We start from the raw sequence: 22,300 nt of genomic DNA, 5'->3' as shown, positions 1-22,300 counted from the left end.
TATATATATATTTGACACCTGCAACATGTTCCAATAAAGTTGAACAATGGGCAACAAAACCTGTTTAGAACATTTCACAGGTAAACAGGTTCACTGGTATCAGGTCATAGTCATAGAAACGCTCCAGACTTATCTGAGCCTGACACCAATAAGCACATAATGTTTGTTTTTGTTTTATCCATAGTTTGATCCAGTTCCCAGGTCTACAGACTATGTGATGGTATTTTCTAGTCTAACCAACATTTCTACTGTACTAAACCATAAAACCAAAAAATTGTGACACAAAGACATTTTGTCTTTCTCTGGTTAGCTGTGATGATTTATTAGTAAAGGTTTTAGGCAGGTGCAGAGACAGACAACCATCACATTTGGAAACTTAGATTAACAAAATAACAGCTGGAGAGAGAGAGAGAGAGAGAGAGAGAGAGAAAAAAAGCAACAGACAGTACCTGTAGGAAATACATAAACGGCATCTTTAATGACAGAATATTCCAGCCGGGGGTCCAGCTCACACAAGCTCTGAATGAAGCTGCTTTACTAGTTATGGGATTTTAACAGGTGCTTAGTTTTTCAAGTCTGTGCACCAGGGTCCTTCCTGTGGCTGCCGGCTGGCAAACATCACTAACAGTGCTGCCAGGAGCGAGTGGCACCAGAGGAGCTGCTGTAGACTGTCACAGGTGGTCTCCCCCTGCTGGTTTGACGCTTGCCTCCCTCCTTTCTCATTTTTACTATTTCTGATTCCTCTTGACGAGGTCATTTGGTGATGAAATGGTGCATTTCTATCACGCTGTGGGAGTACAAAAGCAAACAGTTTGCTTAACTAATACATCTTGCATGACATGAACTCAGCCAGGTAATTCAAGTGCATAGGAGGTAAATAGAGCCGCTACAGCACTGATTTACCCAGAGAAGAAGAAGGTAGAAAAGACAGAAAAGACCGTGCATATCTTCTGAGTGACTGACTGACTGAAACCGCCCACGAAAGCTGTACAGTAGTAGTATCTCCAACAGCAGCCTTACACACCACCTGCATTTATCCAGATACAGTACATCTACCAAAGTCAGCTCTGAACAAGTGCAGGAGGAAAATCTACAAAAACCTTTCTAACAAATAAATTATTATTATTTCCTTTGAAAAACAGAGCCAAGTTCTTATTATATGATTATAATGCAATAAAATAACATGTATGATTCTGAAACACATATATATGGAAAAAACTCCTGTTACAAACATTTTAAACAGGTGACCCTAAAGGCAGCGATGCCTTCCCTTGAGTTGCTAGCATCACTAAAACTGACATACTGAACAGAGGTTAACAAAAATGTCAACTTCCAAAAAACTGCTATAAAAACTTTTTTCTGCATGAATTTATTAAACATTCAATCATTTTGAGAATTTTAGCCCTTTAAACTGCAGTTATTTATTTAAAAAAAAAAAACTCAAAATGATTGAATGTTTGGTAGTTTTGCGCACGGCCGAATTTGTTTAATAGATTTCTGCAGAAAAAAACAGAAAATATTAATTTTAAGTTAAGTTTTTATAGAAGTTTTTTGGAAGTGGGCATTTTTGTAATTAATTACCTAAGAGGGTAGCAATTTTTTCCACCGTGTTTTATTGAAAAATAAAAAATCCAAAATTTGTCAAGAGAGACGTTACAAAAACTAATGCCACATGCACTAACACAGCCAAAATGATGTCCAGATATATAGGAAAAATGTCCGTAGTGATGCCTGAGGGTTAACATGTTTTTTTTGTGCGTCAACTGCCGGCTGTCATGACTACGCACAAAGATATGAATAAATTGTTAACTTGTGGGGAAAACTGTGCTATAAAAAAGTACCTCCTTCACAGCCTCTTTGCACTGTGTGTCACCAGGTCAGATTTTGAAGCAACTCTGCTGGATGGCTATATGGTCAAATCAGGAGGAAGGAGCTGTTCGTCTAGAACAAGCAGGGAAAGCTTTTAGAGTTTTTTTGTGACACAGGATGGTGCAAAGAATAAATGAAAGGCTGATTAAAAAATGACTTCCAACCTGTTAATCCTCATCAGCCAAGTCAAAGACAGAGAAGCAGGTCAAGAGGAAAAATAATGTTAAATTCACAAAGTGCTACACAAACTATTCTCTGTAGCTGACTATGTACAACAGCAGTAGTGATTACTCAATGCATGAAATTCAATTTCCACTGGAGAAGTCTTCATTAAAAATGTATCCATTCTACTACTTTGAAACATTTTTGATTGCTTTGACCAAATTTACTGAAGATTTGTGTCTTGGGATGAAGAAAATAAAAAGCTATGCCTTTGATTGGTTATAAAAATATTTTCATTTTACAGGCATCTACTCATTGGGCTGATTATTGTCAGAGTTGAATAGCAGACTCCAGATAAAACATCAAAATACATCATTTGTCCATGCTCTCTAGAACACATTTAATGGTGGGATGATGTCATTTGTCTGTGTCTTCAAAAGCCGTTATAAATCACTGTTAAAAAAGAAATGTGTTTTATAATGTGACAACATTCTAGTTAAAGTTTGATTTGCTTTTGGCACAAGGAGGTTGACTGTTGTTGTTTAAAACATGAAACAAAAGTGTTGACCAGATGACCTCCTAACCACAGTGACTTCACCTGACTTCCTCCTTTGCTCCTGTCTTTGTCAGTTGAGTGTAAATTATTGCTTGGTATCTTTTCAAAATTACATTACCAATAACAGTACATTTAAAGTAATATTGATACAATAGAGTACTGTAAGTGAAACGTCTCCTATTTTTGGATCTGGGTAGGAAAGGATCAAATGCTATTGTTTGATTTGAGAAAAATTTAAATACTTCTTGGTACTGGGGATTATTTTGATCAATAGAAAGATACTGAGTACCAATACCCAACTCTAGCTTAAACGTATGTTGATTTGGAGCATGTGGTATAACGATTGGTACTGTTGTTCCTGGGAGGAGAACCTCCCTAAAAGCTTAAGTACTGACATTTGGCCCAGGAAAGCTCTGTCACCGGTCATTACTTTTGTGGCTATCAATCACAGTTAAACAGGTAACATCCAAGGGAAATGTGATGTGTTCAAATCAAAGTTTAGATGTGCATTTTTGAGTGACCAACATTGCTGCTATTGTTGATTGTGACGTCGCTGGTGCAAAGCTCCACAAATTGTAAGTTTGTGAGGAACATAGAGACAGCAGAAATGTGTTTTCCTGCATCCTGTGAGTCACAATTATTCCCTTATTATGTCATAACAGCATCTGGTTAATCAAGTACTCTGAAGCATCTCTTCCCTCACGGTTTATACCTGAATCCCATTTTCCGGTAACTCCTAAACAGTAGGCTCAAGTATGCAAAATGGTCTCCTATGATTGTGTTTCATTAATCTGGGTTCAATTCTCAACTCAGAAAGCATTTTATTCTGTTATGGAGATTGAATTTTCATCACAAATATGTCTTGCTATGAACCAAATGGCTTTAGCTGCCTCAACCTTCACCTAACCTGAATGTTTTCATGTGACACAACAGGCGAGAACACTGTGTACATGTTTGTCATATAATCCAGTTTATACAAAGCCACATTATCCAATTTGTAGTGAAGACACATATTTTCTGTCCCACAGTTCTTGTTCATATCATATCATTATTGTGCTGTTATGGCATAAAGGGAACAAAGAAGCAAAGGTGAAGAGGAGGACTGCTTTCTCTTCTTCTTCTATATGTAATAATAAATATGACCCAAGCACGCACAATCTGACACCATCGTAACCCCAGTTGAGTCACCCAGATTACAAAATGAGGTAGGGGCTTAATTTTAAACAGGAACACCATAACTGCATGCGGCCTCATTTAAATTGCCAATTGCCTGGCTTTGTATATAGTGCAGGACGCATGTGACTAGTCATGCAAGATATTAGTCATGCGACCTGATATGGGGGATATCTAGACCACAGCTCAGGCAATGACTTGGTAGCGTCACCAATCGCTGTAAATAGGGTCCTGTGGGCATAACTACACGGTGTATCAAGTGGGCTTACATAAGCCCACTTCCACTAGAGAAGGCTTTACCTCCAGTGCAAAAAGGGGGACAAAGAGCAGAACAGGAGGGGGTAGAAACAGCGAGAAAGAATTAATTTGTATCTCCTCCACATAAATATCCTACGACTGGATCAAATGTCAAATTAAATGGCTGAGGTCTGGCAAAGGCGCATTATTGATTTCCAAAGCCAGGCGGTAAATGGGGGGGAAATAAGCAAAGAATTAAAGACAGAGGGTGATTTGACTGTGCTAGTCCCAGACAATAAGCAGCCCCAGCGCTAGAGCAGGCAAAAAAGAAGAGAGATAGTGGGGGGGGGGAAAGGAGGACTGAAGAAAATGAAGAAAATAGAAAGTGACAAGAAAAGACAGAGGGGATACGAGGCCCTGCAGCAACCCCTGAGAAAAGCTCACAGAGGCGAGGACTGACTCACAGGATGCTTCACAGGGGAACAGCCATTTCTACTTCCACGTCAGAGTCAGCAGACAGTCACCCCAAGTCAGTGTTTTCTCTTTGATCCGGTCCATCCTAGATTTCTACAGCATGATTTGTGTGACAGCTGCAACAAGTCCTCCAAATAAAACAACAAAAAATATTGTTCCACATCTATGAAAGAGAGAGTGCTGTAAAATACTGATCAACCTTCAGCTGATGAATATTAATTACAAAGATGTTGACCCTGATGAGTCAGATTTACCCTGAATTATCCTCAACTCTGACGTCACCAAGAACACACCTATAGGCAAGTTTAGGAAATGGTGCATTCATCTCATATAAATCCAACTGAAAATATATTTGTGAAGCCTTCAAGGCAAGACATGTTATTTCTGTATTATGTAAAAACAACAACAACAAAAAACAAGCCATTTATTCAGTGCCTTAAAATGTGGGATATTAAGCCTGTGATAGTTTCCAGGGGAATGTTTTATGTGCTGTATTGACTTATATATTTTACTTCTAGGCATGCTGGATTGTCATCACAGCTGTAATGCACTTTGATTGCTGGATTTTTGGTTTTCATAGTAGGCCTATATTGGTGTATTGTTGTTTCCCAACTGGGGTTACATTAACCACAGAAGGTTGTGCTCATTATCAATTATAATTTGGTTTAAAAAAGAATCCACATATTTGTGTTTGTGAGGAAAATACAGAGCCATACTTACTAACTGAGGCTGATCTTTATTATATTCATTCTTACAATAACATAATTATCTTTTAGCTGTGAAAACAAGCAAACTAAAAGACACATAACATAAACATAAACATAAATAGATAACTTTAGGTAATGTATAAATGGCTGAAACATTAAGTGAAGAGAAGCCCGGCTTCATCAGATTCAGGGGACACGCCCTCACAGTCCTGGAGCTGAGAATACTGCTCATTTTTACCCGATTTTTACACAAAATTTCTTAAACTTGTTGATATTTTGAATCATTCCAATTTGTCTGGGTGGTTAATAACACTTTTTTGGTCTATGGTCTGACTCGGAACACATATTTATTCTTACTTTACACAGACTTTAATTATCAGTGACAAAAAGTTGTATGTATCAGACAATTCCTTAGCTGGGAGTAAATAACTTATAGGAGTTATTGCAGTGAACCAGCAGAGACTCCAGGAAGTCACTACCTCTGGCCAAAAAAACAACAACAAAAAAACCCCCTATGACATTACAACTGTAAAACTACAACATTTAGGTTGTAACAAAAAAAGATAAAGTGACCAGTAGTGAGCTTTAAAGGTGCTGGTAGGTCTATTTTATTACTTTTGGACAGAGCCAAGCCAAGAGCTTGCTGTTTCCCTCTGTTCCTGTAAACTAACCCATCTCCTGGGAGCATATATCCCAAAATGTCAAACAATTCCTTTGATCTGAGATTAAACCAACCAGTAACAACACACTTTGTTAAAGAATATCTATGTTGAAAAGAAAGCTTTGTTCTTCTACTTATCCCTTGTCATAGTAATGTCAGCAGATTCCATAATAAAAAATTGATGCTCGTATTGTTGTATCCACTGTGAAATAAAAGACAGAGACTGCTGTTGTGTGTATGACAGGTGGTCGTATCACGCTGCTGCGTTCAATAAGACAATCCATACTGTCAATATGCAGCGGATGTCCGTCATCCTATATAATCCTACAGAACATCTAAGACAGCCGCACTCATCCCTTCAATGCTCAGAGAGGAAACCCTGACAGTAGTTCTTTCATCTGGATGGCTTTAAAACATTTTGTTCCCTTTAACCATTAACTCAGTCAGGCAGTTATTCCTACAATGTGAATGCAGTGTTATTCCTATTTAACGCCATCTTTTACAAAGACCGCTCACATCCCCATGACTGAGCTCAACCAACAAATTCTTGTTCCAACAAGACAGCTGGAAAAACATATTTTGTGTATGAGTGCTTTGTTTATTCCATTTAGAAATTCCCATAATGGAAGTTGAATGTGTTGGCAATAAAGGCTAATGAATAAAGCCACCCTGAAGGGAATCTGCAAGGATATTACAACCCCAAAAAACACAACCCTCATACTTTTACACAGAGAGGGACCTTAATACAGTTAGACCATGTCACTTAAAAAAAATTCATAATGTGAGCACCAAGCAGCTCATCTTACAAAAAAAAGAAATAGGCAAGGAGTCGTCATCTGATTCTTTTTATTTTTACATTTTGCAATAAAAAGGCTCTCTGGATGAAAACAAGGCTAACAGTCTAAATCCCTATGAGTGGTACAAAGCGCTGCGATTACACCTCATATGATGAAAGTGTTAGGTAGTTTGGTTGTAGTGTCTCACTCATGAAACATAGATTTAAAATCAAAAGGTTTCACTCTCTTGGCAACATGAATGTGCTCAACAGATTTCATGGCAATCGGATGATTAGATTATGAGATAATCTTGTAATAATGTAAAGATGTTTGATATGAGGGTGGAGATACAATGCAGGGGTTCATGCTCTTAATGTGCTATGTATATTTCATGTTCATTACATGTACAAGTGGACATTTTGGATTGATAGTGATGATTACTAAAAACACCAGAGGCCAGATTATTAAAAGATGCTTTTTTCCAACACATAAACTGATATTTCTAAAAGAAGAAGGAGTGAAAATATCACTTAGGGGAGCATTTATAAAAAAAAAAGGATACAAGTGGTGAATTTTATCCTTCTTTATTGACACTGGATCCATAACTCCCTTTTAATTTGATCTTGATTTGCAAATCACTTTGTAAAGTCTGTTTTAAAATTAGCTCTACAGATTCATCATTGATCATCCTTCTGACAGTTAATCATAATGAGTAAGATATCAGTCCGATGATGGTTCACAGGTACATGTGATGAATTAGTATGGGCGCTGTAAATAGCCACAGCTGTACCTAACAGTCACATGGAGCGACAGCTGTTCTGACACCTAACCCAGTTGATTAAATTGCACTTTCTTCTTTGCCTTTCTTCTCTCTAATAAGTTGTGGAGCAGGATGTTCAAGAGCATTTCTACATCAATTTATGTCCTACTGTGGGAGTGGAAATTAAGCCCATACTGCCGGGTCCACACTGATTACGATTGGATGAAGCGTACGCTTTACAACACTTATGAAAAGAACGCATATGCAAATCGCTGTCTTTGTCTATACACACAGTTTTAGTCGTGAATCTACACAGAGTTTCATGCATATCTTGTGCTCATCCTCTGGGTTTGGAAAATGTATGTTAACGTTATGGATGTTCATCTCAATCTCTTTAGTGCAGTTGGGTCACACATAAAATTTAAAAAGTGTTTTTTTCACCAAATAAGATAATCATGTGGTGTTTGATGATGGTGGTGATCTTTTGAAGCATTTGCTTGTGTTATGTGTCGCAACCCATTTATTCACCTCTCTGTACATCATGCTTTAGACCAGGGCTGCAATTACTAATTATTGTTTGCACTGATTCATCTGCTAATTATTTTTCATCTTCCCATAATAATTTGTTCATTCTGGCCAACCTACACGTCATAACCCAAAAGATGTTTAATGTACTATCACATATGACCCAAAAAACAAAAAGCAAATCCTCACATCTAAGAACCAGCCAATACCAATATAACCAATATTTTTCATATAGAAATAATTTAGACAATTAATCTATTCTTTTTTTTAAGCTTTTTATTTTGGCCTTTTCAAGCTTTATTTTGATAGTGACAGCTGAAGGTTGACTGTGGAATGTGGGGAGAGAGAGACGGGGAATGACATGCGGGAAAGACTGCTCTACCAACTGAGCTAAACACCGCCCCAGACAATTAATCTATTCTTAAGCAAGTTTTCACTCCTGACCCAGGGAATAGCAGTTGGACTATCCTTTTCTGGACTTTAAAATCTGAGAGTATTCATCAGCAAATTTAAATTGGCTCAGTTATGAGTTGTTGAAAGTAAGTGGAACTAAGATTATTTTGTCTCAAGCAATAATACTATGATGCAAGAATACATTTTTTTCTCTTGGCTAGCTTAGCAGATCAGCACAAGGCTTATAGACACTATGTTTATTTGATTTGGGAATTCATTGCTGCAGCAGAACTTCAACGCATCAGGTGCGGCGCAGGTGTGTTCTGATCATCAAGCAGTACGTTGCACAGGGACCGTCTTTTCTTCAAGTAAGCAGCAAAAAAGCCCAAATACCATTATGCTCTTAGAAAAGATGAATAAGCACTCAGTTTTTAATCTTTAACGAGTGGCTCTGGTTTACTCAGGAGAATGCCCTCAGAGGTGTACATTAAACGATTTTAATGGAGACAATTTTGTGGCATGTGGCTCTTTTCCTCCGCAGAAACAACATTAACATGCACCTCCTCAGGTGCGATCCCTCACTGCTTCTATAAATGCTTTGGTTGATACTTACCCATCTTTATTGTCAGTGAAGATGGGTTGAGCTCAGGAGCTCCTGCAGGAAGAAGGTGAGTAATATAGTAATCCTAACAAAAAAATGCTGTTGATAGTAATTCTCTTATTGATCTGCTCCTTCCCCAAAGTGCCCACAGGCACACACCAAACTCAAAAGACTAAACCTGTTTATCCCTGCAGGCCACACAGCAAGAACTTGAATCAATTAGTGCACCACAGAGAATATATTTTAGAGTTACACTGCAGTAGGAACAGTGCAGCTTAGCTACATTTGTGTGTTTCTTTAGTGTCAGTCTGACAGTTTCCTATAGCCACCAGCCATCTCTTACTGTGCAGACCAAGTGGAACCCATTGCAACAGCACTCCGCTTTCATACCCCCAGGATGGTGTATACATATATTATTCGTGCAAGTGCACATGCGCATGTGTGTACGTGTATGAGTGAAGCAGTATGTGGACGCCCGTGTGCTGCCATGTGTTATTTGTAATCTTGGTGGCTGCTCCGGGCAGGATTACTCTGTGTTGTAAGTAGAAAACAGTCCTGGTGTTTTATGATAAATACCCTTTTCTTGCCGCCAACCTCCCCATAATACACACACACACACACATTTAGCTCTAAACCAGGTTGGCCTCCTCACTGATCTCACACACACATGACATTTTCTGCAGTGAAATTCATTTGTTTTCCACAGAGCTACAGCCTATATTCTCATCAACTCGCTCATACTCGTCTACTAAAGGCTCTAGGGCACTAAAATCTGAGGTTGGCCTTTCCTGGAGGGACAGTTATTCAACTTTAACCAGGCATTTAGACCAAAATATTCACAAAATAAAATGCAGAAGGCTCTACTTGGATGGTGTTTTGCTTTGGATAGTGGTGAGATGATGAAATGTGATCCAAAAAGGTCAGTTTGAGTCAGAGATTCATGAAGGCTTGAAGGTTTATCTGATGCCAAAACACTACATGGTTGAATACTATGAGGAAGAAATTTTACAGCACTTAAAAGTAACAGTAGAATTCCCCCAATCATGTGAAAAAGGAGTTGTGCTACACCCACACCTTACCACATTATTACATTATGTTGTGGCAAATGTTGAGGGACTATTTTCCTGGGACAAAGCTGTGTGTTTGCTGTGGCTATTTGCTTTCCAACAGCAGGTAAGGAGGCTGAGATTTGTCATGCATTGCCAATAAAGTTGTAAAAGTGTTTTAAAAGTCTTAAAGGACGTGAAAATGAAGGAAGTCAAAGAGGAAGAAGTGAAAGGATACACACTGTCCATGCTAATTTCCTGTTCATTCACGGTCAATAAATATGATGTTGCGCCTTGAAATTGCAGTTTTCAGATGTTTATTTTCAGATCTTTATAAAACTTGTGTTATACCCACTAGCAGAGCCCAGCTTGCAGAGCAGAAGTGTGAGTGCTTCCAAAGTGACATGCATCAAAAGCTTAGATTATTTCTGGGATTTTTACAGCCTGTCTGCTTTCACTCTTTTGTCTGTTTTTTTCCCCTGTGCCCTCTATGATTGTGTGAACTCGCCTGCTGTATAACAATTCCACAATGAAAGCAAATTTTGAAGGAGAAAATATCAGTCAAGGTTTTTATTACTTGAATAACTCAAATTACACAGCCTTACTTAAATGTATCCCTCCTGACCTTGACGTATGGTAAATAACCTGAAGCAATCAAAGTCTACAGGAACATTTAAGTCAAATGAGTTTCAAGACGTGAACAAAGACAATGAATGCAGCTTTTGTTCAGGGACATACTGAGTCACCAAAGCCCCAAACTCTGCCTCCAGATACACCTCCCACTTCTTATACTAAGATTCGACATCTCTTCCCTGATCTACTGGTTCATTGATCCGCACCCTCCAGCCTTGGCTGATAGCTTCGCTTTCTATGCAACTGGAGGCTCCTTGAAGCATGAATCGGGATGGGTAGGGGGTACGAGGGGGTGAGTTCTTCCTGCTCAGTCTTCTCTCTGTTTTCTTTTTCCTCTTTTATTCTCTCCATCTCGCTTTCTTTTCCATCTTTTGCTCATCTCATGAATATAAAATGTGGAGTCCCTGCAATGCGCTTGGTTGCTGCCACTGCAGAAGGTCTTAACCATTAGTGGGAATAATCCATAACTATGAACTCCTCTGTAAGCTCCTTTCTGAATTCTGCTCTGACTGGCAGAGGTGGGCTGGAAAGAATAAAAGCCACCATTATCAACCATTTGGCTGTGTGTGACTCACAGAGCATGAGTCATTATATTCTGTGGAGAATTTGACCTATAAAAAATAGTGACTTTTGTAAATAGCTTAATCTATTTGTATGCTACAACCTTTCCTCAAGTCCCCAGAGTCATACGTCTGACAATGCAACACAACTTCGGCTGAGCTGAACCAAGGTTACTTTTGTGGCTGATGCTCATCAGTGCTAAATCTCAGCATCTTAACAAAGGCAATATTTGCATTTAGCCCTTTATGAACACATACTTTAAAAGCCAATGACATTCCACTTCAGGTGTACTTTGTGTTTAGGGCCAATTACAAACTGCTAACATGCTAAAACATGCTTACATATGATGGTGGACATAGTAAACATTGTACCAGCATGTTAACATTGTGAGCATGCTAGCCTGATCCTGTATTTAGCTAAAAAGCAAAGCTGTGTACTCCCACAGAGCAGGACTACCATGACTGTAGACTGTTATTTTAAAATGAAATATTTCTAGCTATGCTAGAAGCATAATGACCCTCATCAAAAGACCTGCAGCAGTCCACAATCCACACACAGGCATTAACTTCACAGCAGGCAACGCACCACTGTCCCCTTTTTCTACAAAAGCAGTAATTTTATTAAATTTCCCCCCTGGAGCTCCATCAGCCTCTTTTGTCTGTATCACGCATCCTAGGTGTATACTGGTATTATTTGATACAACTCTCCACAACATGGTCGCTGTGTGTTGAGCTGTACAAATATTTTATTTGTAATCCTTTTTAAGGAATAAACCTGTTAAAGGTGGTGAAGATACAATGTATCTCCAGAGACAACTGACTAACAGCAAAATGCTCCACTCAGTAGAGATCTTGTCTAGATCTAGAGAGCTTCGTCATTAGTCTTTTAAGATTCGATTGAAGATCCTTAAATCAAAATATTATCACATCCTTTTAATTGTTAAATATTAAACAGGCCTCAAAACAAATTCCACCACTGAAAGCATCTTTTCAACCTGAGCATTTCAAAGCACTTGATAGTCAACTTTGACAAATATGGCATATAGGAAATCAAAGATCCAGTGTGTAGGATTTAGTGGCATCTAGCGGTGAAGTTATAGATTCCAAAAAATCGAATTACCCCTCAGTTCAACCTTCCCTTCCAAGTGTGTAGAAGGACAAGCAACTTGCAAAAAATGTGAAAGGCAGTGCTTAGTTTGTCTGTTCTGGGCTACATGGTGGTTCAACATGCCGCACTCTGTAGAAGAGGACCCATCTGTAGATAGAAAAGGCTTATTGATTCTTATTTTCAGGTGATTATACAGTAATGAAAACATAGTTATAAATATTATATTCCATTATTGCCAATAGGCCCTCTTAGATCTCAGACCCTGGACCTTTAAGGGTCCAAGTTTCTTCTAACTCTGTTGTGCCTGGCTCAAAGCTATTTGAAAACTATGGACAGAACGCTGTCTTCATGTAATGTTATGTTTTCAACTGTACCTTTGTTAGCGCTGTCATGACCTCACCTCTGACTTTAGATAGCAGTCTCTGCATAACTGATTAAAAGAATTAGTGTATTAAAAATAACCAGAGCACTCACAGAGCAGAGATCTCCACTAACACCAATAGTCAAGTCTTCTATCTCTCATGTTAAAGAAAGTGAAACATAATTTGTGTGTCTGCACTCAGTTTTGAATCTGCTCAAGGATTGAATGGGCTCTTGTCAATGCTACAGCCTACATAACTCCTGGTGGAAGTAATAACTTTTTTTTTTTAATCTATACCCTTGGCTTTTTTAGATGGTGACATAACTCATTCTATTCTTCCATAACTTTTATATATGATTCAAAGCCAACATGCGCTAACCCCCCCCCAATCACCAATCAGCTGTAAAGATGTTAAGTTATTACAGTTGGATCCATGAATCTGAATCAAAGCCAGCCACAGTGATATAAAATTCTGCAGAGATATATATTACTACACAAGACAAGGCTCCACTTGTCTTGCTCTCTCTGTGTGTGTGTGTGAGAGCACCAGGGAGCTCAGGAGGTCGACCTGCATCCATCGATAACTTCCGAACCTGCCAAAATCTCTAGAAGCAGGAGGAGAAGGATGTGAGGATGTGGAGGGAAGTGAAGAGACAGGACTCCTCCATACATGAGTTCATCCACTGAGACAACGATAAGACAAATCCTCACATGTCCAGGGTCCTTCATGTGTCTGGGCTGCCATTCATTGTTATGTTTCTCACCTTAATACACACACACATTCACACTCCCGTCCACAGAGGCAGGGACGCTCATATCGGCCTCGTTCTGAATACACACTGTGACACTCTCTTTTCTGCTGACAGAACAAATGCCTGCACTATTGTGATTAAAGCTGCTGTCACAGGGTTTTCATCAGAGGCTTCTCCCCCCGCTCGTTCTGCTGTGGCTCTCTCTCGCTTTTCTAATTTCTCAGCTCTATCACGCAGCTACATCACTGGAGGCTCGATGGTGCTCCAGGAGAACATGGGGGACCTGAAAGGGACATAAATTGGTAACAGCCGTGATGTTAGCTGAAATTAGAGATACTAAGGTTATGAGAGGTGTAGATCAAGGTGTGTGTATAGACACTTTAATATGTGGTGACAAATCTGGTACATGATGATTTTTAAAGGATAATACCAGTTTTTCACAGATTATGTCTGCAGGAAGGGGGGGCAGGATACAGTACATTGCTACAAATCCCACAGGGCAAGAAACACAATGATCAGACAGGATGTATGCAAATAAATTGTTTTACTTGATTATCTAAACCACTCTGAGTTGAGAGATTTGGAAGATCAATCCCATTCTCTGCATTCTGGTAAATGTTTATGCACTAATTTGTGGCTTTATCATGTTTATTTTTATGGAAAGTAAAATACATTATTTTTACAAGGCATTATATCTAATGGTTCATCAAAATCAAATTTGTCTTTTTTGAGATGGACTTGTCCTCTGCATCCACCTAAATCTACCTGATTTTTTTTATTTTAAGTTACTACACCATGATCTAAATATTCTTACAATACAATTAAATCATTCTGGAAAACCTCATTGATGATTTCCAGAAAAGTTTGTCTCATACTGTGACCATTATTGCAAAAGGTACAGAACATATCTTCTCTATATCTTCTAGTCTTCCCAATCCTATTTAGGAGAACTGATTATTTATAGAACATTTGCCAAGGCTCAACCTTTCAGAGTATCATTAAAAGACAAACCCAAAGACCTGAACCAGTGAAGTGTGGTGACATTGTCCAGCTTGTATCACGAATCTCAATTTATAGTCTGTATAGCCACAAGGGATGCAAGGGTCCAAATAAGTCCTTGCAGATATCTACATGCAGACCAAAATGTAAGATGGCACGGCAACATGTGTGAAAACATCTGTGTATACAGATACCCAATATACTGTACACTCCATCCACATGCATGGAGTGTATCTACACGTTAGTTTAGCATTCAACATTTGCTAATTGGCACTAAACACAAAGCACTGAGACAGAGTCATCTATAATTCGTTTTGTAGGTATGTAGTCTTAAACCAAATGGAAACTTTGAGCTGATGATGGTGCTTGATGATCACCAAATGTACTAGGATTCATCCTTATGGGACTGACCAACCAGCATTGGTATTCCTAGCACCATGCTAGTAACAGCTACAAGATGAGCTAATATCTAGTCGGATCAAAATGTACCTGCACCTTCTGGCAGAAAGAGGTCATTTTTATGACTCTGTGAAAAAAACCCAAAATGAGAAGAAGAGTGGAGAAAATGAAAAACTGACCTAGCATGAAAGTTTAGATATGAGGATAGATATTGAGCAGAAACCAAGTTTGGATTTCTGAGGAGTTTATAAACGATTCATTTGCCTGCACCAGGTGGTTTGTTCCACAGAACCATCCAAAGTTGCTTTTGGAAACTCTTTGGAAAAGGGCCAGTACTTTCAGAAAGTACAGGCCAGGTGATTGTATATTTATTATCACAGGCGAACTTCCACCAATCACATCAACGAAGCATAGTAGTGAAACTCTTAGCAAAGCCATTTAGGAGAGGAGCAAGAACATCTTCAAGCTTTCAGTGTTATTCTTTGCTCTCAGTTGAATGAAGAAAACCCCTTTAGCCCCCTGCATAGTTGCAAACATAGTGCAAACAACTTCTCACACATATTGCAGCTTAACCACACCTGTAGCCCACACCATAGTTGCTAGTAGTTTGTCATAGGACACTTATTATCACAGAGTTTGGATGAGAGTGCATAGCTTGAAACCTGGCAAGATGGTTCCTTGCACACTCTCAAGTCCAGCTGCCTTACATGATGTTTAGCATGCAAAGTGATTTTAACACGTCTGCATTGGGAGGAGTACAGAATAATGTAAGCATTACATTAAAAAAACATAATGTTTATTGTCTGGGGCACCTGTGGTGGATGATATATTCTTCCTATTGTGTCCCAAAAATTATGTAAATGAGCAAAATCTCTGTCATGGTGGAGCTGTCCTGTAAAATATTGCTACACTTGGATGTGGGTTACACTATGAATTTGACACCATGAATATTTTTGCCTGCTTGAACAGACTGTTCAGTGAGCTTTACTCTCCACTACAGTGCCTCCTTAAATACATCTATTTCAAAGCAAAATATTTCGAAGCATATCTGCCATTTCTGCACAAACAGAGAAGCAGGTATCATTATTCTTACAAGGAAAGCAATATGTTTCCTAAAAGAACGAGATACAACACTGCTGTGGTCAATAGATTACATTGTATGACAGGCTGGCTGTATTGCATGATGAATTGTTTCTCATTACATTTCCAGTTTAGGTTTATCGGAGTTGTTAGTCCCATTACACAGAGCTGAGCTGCACACTGCTGAGCAGCAAACAATGCCAGACAGGCACCGTATTCCAAATGTAGAGAAAAATAATGTTGCTTTATTTAATTATTCAAATGCAGTTTTAACTATTTGCGTTTGCCAATTTGACTAATATTGACTAATGGCACTTTGCAGCACACAAATGAAAACAATGTGCTGTTGGACTGCAGCTTGAATGCCCAGAGGTCCTTGGACTGAGTGGGGGTAGGGGATGTGTTAAGGGATGTCCAGCAAACAGACCATTTGACACCTGAATGTTTTAAATGTTTCATTGAAGTTATTTCCTGCAGCAGTGAGTACTAAATATCAGTACTTGACAGGAAATAAACTCCCAGAGACCCAGGCTATTTTCTGGCACTGTAATTCTAATTAAATGGTCTATGTAAGAACAGCTTTTCTAATCACAGGTCTCACATTTAGCACTACCATCAAATGAGACAGCTCTATAATTCAACTGTAAACAATAATGGATACAAACCATAAATATTGAAACTCTAGTTCTATGTTTAAAGGCAGAGCTAATAATGGGGCAATGGAAGCTTAGCCACCCATCTTTGTGTATGTGCACACTGAACATTTATGTGTTTGTCTAATGAACCCTTGTGCAGGCTGCCTGACAGCAGCAATGCTACTCCTCACTTACAATTGTAGAATTCAAAACTAATAATGTCATCACAATTTGCAAAAGCAGAATATGTCGTTTGTCCACCCGCTCCACACAAGGACACGTCAGCATTTTCTGATCATTGTATGTATGTGCTGTACAGAATGCTGCTGCTGCAGCTGAGGCATGGATGAATGTTTCAGCAATTGCAGAAGCAACATCACTGTACTTCTTTTGTTCCCATCATAATTACTAGCTAGAGAGCTTTGTCACTTGAACATGAATATGAAATCATTTTGAGGCGCACACAATAGATTGTGTGATTTTTGGTCTGTAGACTTAACAAGACTAGAATCAACTGTGGTTCCCAACCATTGACAGTATAGAGCAGGGGTGGGCAAACTTTTTAACTTGCGGGCCACATTGGGTTCTAAAATTTGACAGATGGGCCGGGCCAGGACCTCCTTCAGCTGATTTTTTAAACATGTTCATCATCAGACGTTTGAGGCCGAGGAGCCCCAAAAGTTATCGCGCCTTATTGGCAGGACCCAAGCCTGGCCCCGTCTCTGCCAGACTAATAATAAACATGTCTTCACCAGTGTGGCAGAAGAAAGAAGACTTCGAGTTTTAATACGACGCGATGTTTGAAACAAGCGGTATTGAAGCAGCAGGTAGCAGCTAGCGGTGCTACTAAGGCTAAAACAACACAGAGTGTGGATGATTGACACCTGTCACCTGTCCACCAATCAGAGTCAGGAGAATCGATTAGTACCGCCCACGTTCACCTTTGACCCACCAATGACGATCCAGAATGAAGTAAACCCAAAGGTAGTATATCGCAGCAAGAGGTCTCACTTCACTGTCAAAGCCTCTTTGTCTTTATGTAACAACCAGGAGCTTCGTGATTGATTCAAACTAAAGCAGAGACATTAGCAGAGACAGAGCAGGAGACATTAGCAGCGTTTCTTCGCGCTGGAATAAAACTTTTGACACGAAACAGCAAAGATCAGACATACTGTGTCATTTTGTGGGTTTTGTTGCTGCTCTTTGGGGGATAGCTCACCGAGTTTTCATCGCACAGTGATGAGACACATATCTTTGTAAGATATATTTTTATTTTTTGGATGTGGATAAGTTCGGCGGGCCGCATTGAAAAGCCTAACGGGCCGCATGCGGCCCGCGGGTCGTAGTTTGCCCATGTCTGCCCTAAACTAATGCATATGGACATTAGCATACATTACCTTACCTGTTTATGTGCTGATGCAACATCCCCACCGGTGAGGTCATGTGACCTATGATGTCACAGGTCACGTGAAGTTCTCTGGCTCCGTTCTCTGGTGAGGTCATGTGGCTTATGACATCATCAGTGACATCATCTGTGACATCTAAAAAGTTTATAAATAGGAACCAGTTTACTGATAGTGCGCACTTCGCCGGCTGTAACCGGCCGCCGGCGGTCGGTGGCAGCCCGGGTGCGGCCCCGCCAGGGAGGGAGGCCGCTGCTTCCCCCGGCGGGGGGACGCACTTCGCCGGCTGTAACCGGCCGCCGCCGGTCGTGGTCAGACCGGGTGCGGCCCCGCCAGGGAGGGAGGCCGCTGCTTCCCCCGGCGGGGGGACGCACTTCGCCGGCTGTAACCGGCCGCCGCCGGTCGGTGGCAGCCCGGGTGCGGCCCCGCCAGGGAGGGAGGCCGCTGCTTCCCCCGGCGGGGGGACGCACTTCGCCGGCTGAACCGGCCGCCGCCGGTCGGTGGCAGCCCGGGTGCGGCCCGCGCAGGGAGGGAGGCCGCTGCTTCCCCCGGCGGGGGGACGCACTTCGCCGGCTGTAACCGGCCGCGCGCGGTCGGTGGCAGCCCGGGTGCGGCCCGCCAGGGAGGGAGGCCGCTGCTTCCCCCCGGCGGGGGGACGCACTTCGCCGGCTGACCGGCCGCCGCCGTCGGTGGCAGCCCGGGGGCGGCCCCGCCAGGGAGGGAGGCCGCTGCTTCCCCCGGCGGGGACGCACTTCGCCGGCTGTAACCGGCCGCCGGCGGCCGGTGGCAGCCCGGGTGCGGCCCCGCCAGGGAGGGAGTGGACTTGAAGACATCGTTGTGTGATTCTGGTCGATCACCTGCAGCAAGCTGCTATCTCAGTGTATCCGGCGTAGTTAGAGCAGGGAAGCTTCTTCACAACCCAGTGTATGGGATTTGGTGGCATTTAGCGGTGCAGTTGCTGATGCAACATACTTGTAGGCGTGAGGAGAAACTACGGTGACATACGGATAGAACATTACATTTCTGTCAGGGTGCTTTAATGTCCATAAAACAAATTTTGAGGATTGCATTCTTCCTCTTAGGTAACATCGGCAAAATCAGATGCATTGTATCTCAACGGTGCAGAAAAACTAGTGCACGCGCATTTGCTACTTCTAGGCTGGACTATTGTAACTCTTTGTTAGGCTGCTCCAATAAGTCTCTTAGGACTTTGCAGTTAATTCAGAATGCTGCTGTACGTGTTCTGACAGGAACCAAGATAGAGACACATCTCTCCCATTTTGGCTTCCTTGCATTGGCTACCTGTTAAATCTAGAATAGAATTAAAATTCTTCTCCTTACTTACAAAGCTCTTCAAGGTCAGGCACCATCATACTAAAAGAGCTCATAATACCTACTACTACCTCTAGAACATTGCACGCTCAGGATGCTGGGTTCCTTGTGGTTCCTATAGTTCCAAAAGTAGATTGGGAGCCAGAGCTTTCAGCTATCAGGCTCCGCTTCTGTGGACCAAACTACATTCTGGGTTCGGGAGGCAGACACAGTCAACACCTTTAAGAGTAGATTTAAGACTTACTTTTTGATAGAGCTTGTAGTTGTAGCTGGCTCAGCTCAGGCCATCCCTAGTTAGTTGCCATAGGATTAAACTGCCAAAGACTCTCCCTCCTTCCCCTCTATGTTAATGGAACGCTATTAACATATAGATTAAATGGTACGGGGCCTAACACTGATCCTTGATGCACACCATTATGTATTTACTAAAATGTAAAGGGTACTTCTTTTCTTTTTTATTTGCGTAATGATGTGAGCAGAAATGAAGCATCATCAGTGTCATGATGACATCTCATGGCCTGTGACAAAGTTCAGACCGGAGCCATTTTTTGTTGCTACTCTTTGGGGGATAGCACCGAGTTTTCATCGCACAGTGATGAGACACATATCTTAGTAAGATATATTTTATTTTGGATGTGGATAAGTTCGGCGGGCTGCATTGAAAAGCCCAACGGGCTGCATGCGGCCCGCGGGCCGTAGTTTGCCCATGCTGGTATAGAGAATGGACAGCATCCCATGAGGTCACCCATAGGTTTCGGAAAAGCTGTTTGCAGTTCAGAGTGCGGTGGCTCTGGCTGCCTCCATTTTGGTAGTCCTGCCTCTTCCACCACCTCCAGGCTAAATAAAAATTGATAAAGACGTCGTTCTGTAGCCAGCTTCAAGTGGCTGTTTGAGGAATTGCAGTTGTTGGCAGCTCGCATAGGCTGGCTTTACTTCACACCAGCCACAGGGTTACAGCTTGTTCCCAACACAGCTCAATAATAATGACAAAAGAACCATGCACATTGTGTGAAACACAACAACAAAAAAAAAAAAAAACAAGCAGTTGCCATTTAAAGATGTTGTAACGGAGAGGGAGAGTCCTTTTCACACAGACAGTCAGGAAGAATCAACCACGCAACGACAATTCTACAAATTGCAAAATAATTTAATTTATTTTAAGTTTTACAGCTACTGTAGTTTGGAGAGGAGTTTGGAGCAGTATCAGTTGGTACATCTGCAACTTCATCACTGCTAGATGCTACTAAATCCCACACACTGGACCTTGAGATTATTATTTTTTTAAATTCATATCACTTATAACTGTGGTACAAAAAACATGCTGTTTCTAACAACACCCAACTCCAGCTGCTCCTGGCTCATAAACACTGCCAGTAGTACAGGCCGTCCTGATGCCTCAGCGTGTGCATTTTTTAGAGGACTAATATGCAATGATGATTGACGAAGGCCTACCCTGTTAGACTGAACACAACCTGCAACACAGAAAAATGGCAATGAGCCAAAGGGCTCTGCATCATCCTCTCATTTCCAGAGCAGGCGCTTGACTGATCTACTGTATTTTCTCAATTATTGCAGTGCCAGTGAAGGGTAAGACACTCATCGGGTCCGTGCCAACACACCATCCACTCCAGCAGACAGAAACCACCACCTCTCTTCTCTGATAGTGACCACAATGGGCTGAAGCTTCAAGATGCCCCTCAGAACTGATCAATCTGTCCTAGCCACCTTGAGTTTTAGCGGAGCCATATACAGTCTGACATCGCAGATTACGGCATTAGACAAGCACTTCCCTCTAACTTCTAAGCTAGAAGCCTCTTGTCTGAAGTAGCCCTCAAGTGAAAGTAAAATGTGCTTTACTTCAGTTTACTTTGGGCCTTTTAACCGCTAGACTCAAGTTTGTTGTTCTAGCAGTTGGTTATTTATGCATTAATACTCAGAACAGATGGACTGTGAGTTGTAAAAACACCCAAACTCAATTTACAAGTCGTAAAATTATGTCTCATCCCAATCAAAATATGTTGTTAAAGAGCTGGACTGTAAATAATTTTGTAAAACTGATGGAAATAAATGATGCTATTAATATGTAAAGCAACCAGATTCATTACAGCGGTTTAAAAATTTGGAGGACAAGCTCTCTTAAATGAGCATGTCTTAATCATTGGTCATTTGGGGGCAGTAGAACAAGCTACAACACAAACACTGCCATGTTATCACCTCATAAAGTTGTAATGGTGATCTTTAGCAAACAGCTGCCAATTACACACACGAGCAGAGACAAAACAGCAGAAGCATCATGAAACCATATCTGTCTCTTGAATATACACTACTTTTCAAAAGTTTGGAATCGCCTGCCAAGCTTGATTCAGTACCATCGATGGTTGTGAGGCCTGCTCTATATTTTCGAATGCTTTTTAGGTTGCAGAAAGTCCTCCTCTTTATGAGAGATTGTATTTTGCACGACAGAGAAGCAACAAAGAAGAAGCGACAAAGGGAGCAAAACGCTGTATATTTGGTTTAACCAGACTGATAACAGAAAGGCAGGACTACAAAGATACCTTTGAGTAAAACAGTTAAATAACTGTACCATAAGAACTAAAAATATTACCAGTCACTGGTAAAAGAAATTAGAAGCTTACTATAAAAATGTGTGCAGATTTAAAAAGAAACAAGCTGTTCAGTGTCAACTGCAAAATACATTACATAACTGAATAGCAAAGCTAGTCTTAAAACTAATCAAAATAAGGTTAGGTGCAGTAACAGTTTCAGTAGCAACAGTATACTCCCTCCTAATTGGAAAATGGAAGCTTTAAGGCCAAACGTATTTTATATGTAAGCTACAGACTCTACAGATTGGTCCAAGATTTATTATTTTGTATTTTGATTGGCTAACTAAACAAACAAACAAAACAATGAAGACTAGCCCAGTCGAGGCAGAGTAGGGCAGGTCTGAAACAAAAACACCTAAGTTTACTCAGTTTCCAACTTTTCCATTGATGTCAGTTTCTGAGCCACAAAAGGACAAAATAAAGCAACGGACTAAGTAAACCTTGGTTTAAGTCAGGCCAATTGTCAGAAATGCCATCATAAAAAGGTGGAAT

At 40.7% G+C, this 22,300-nt stretch overlaps 1 protein-coding gene across 1 annotated transcript in view; it reads right to left on the bottom strand.

Annotated features, from left to right (window-relative positions):
- Window positions 1-389: 389 nt before the first annotated feature.
- LOC113744349 (basic proline-rich protein-like) overlaps window positions 390-22,300 on the bottom strand; it is a 26,097-nt gene continuing 4,186 nt past the window's right edge. The window contains exons 3-5 of the mRNA XM_027273557.1: window positions 18,843-18,861; window positions 17,870-18,692; window positions 390-787 (exon numbers count right to left, since the gene is read on the bottom strand). Of these exons, the coding sequence (XP_027129358.1) occupies window positions 754-787; window positions 17,870-18,692; window positions 18,843-18,861 (876 nt within the window). The 3' untranslated portion in view covers window positions 390-753. The remainder of the gene's footprint in view (window positions 788-17,869; window positions 18,693-18,842; window positions 18,862-22,300) is intronic.

Source organism: Larimichthys crocea, chromosome III (genome assembly GCF_000972845.2).
Source record: "Larimichthys crocea isolate SSNF chromosome III, L_crocea_2.0, whole genome shotgun sequence".
Classification (NCBI taxonomy): Eukaryota; Metazoa; Chordata; class Actinopteri; family Sciaenidae; genus Larimichthys; species Larimichthys crocea.
Note: the sequence above shows the minus strand (reverse complement) of the source record. Positions and strands in the feature narration are given on the sequence as shown.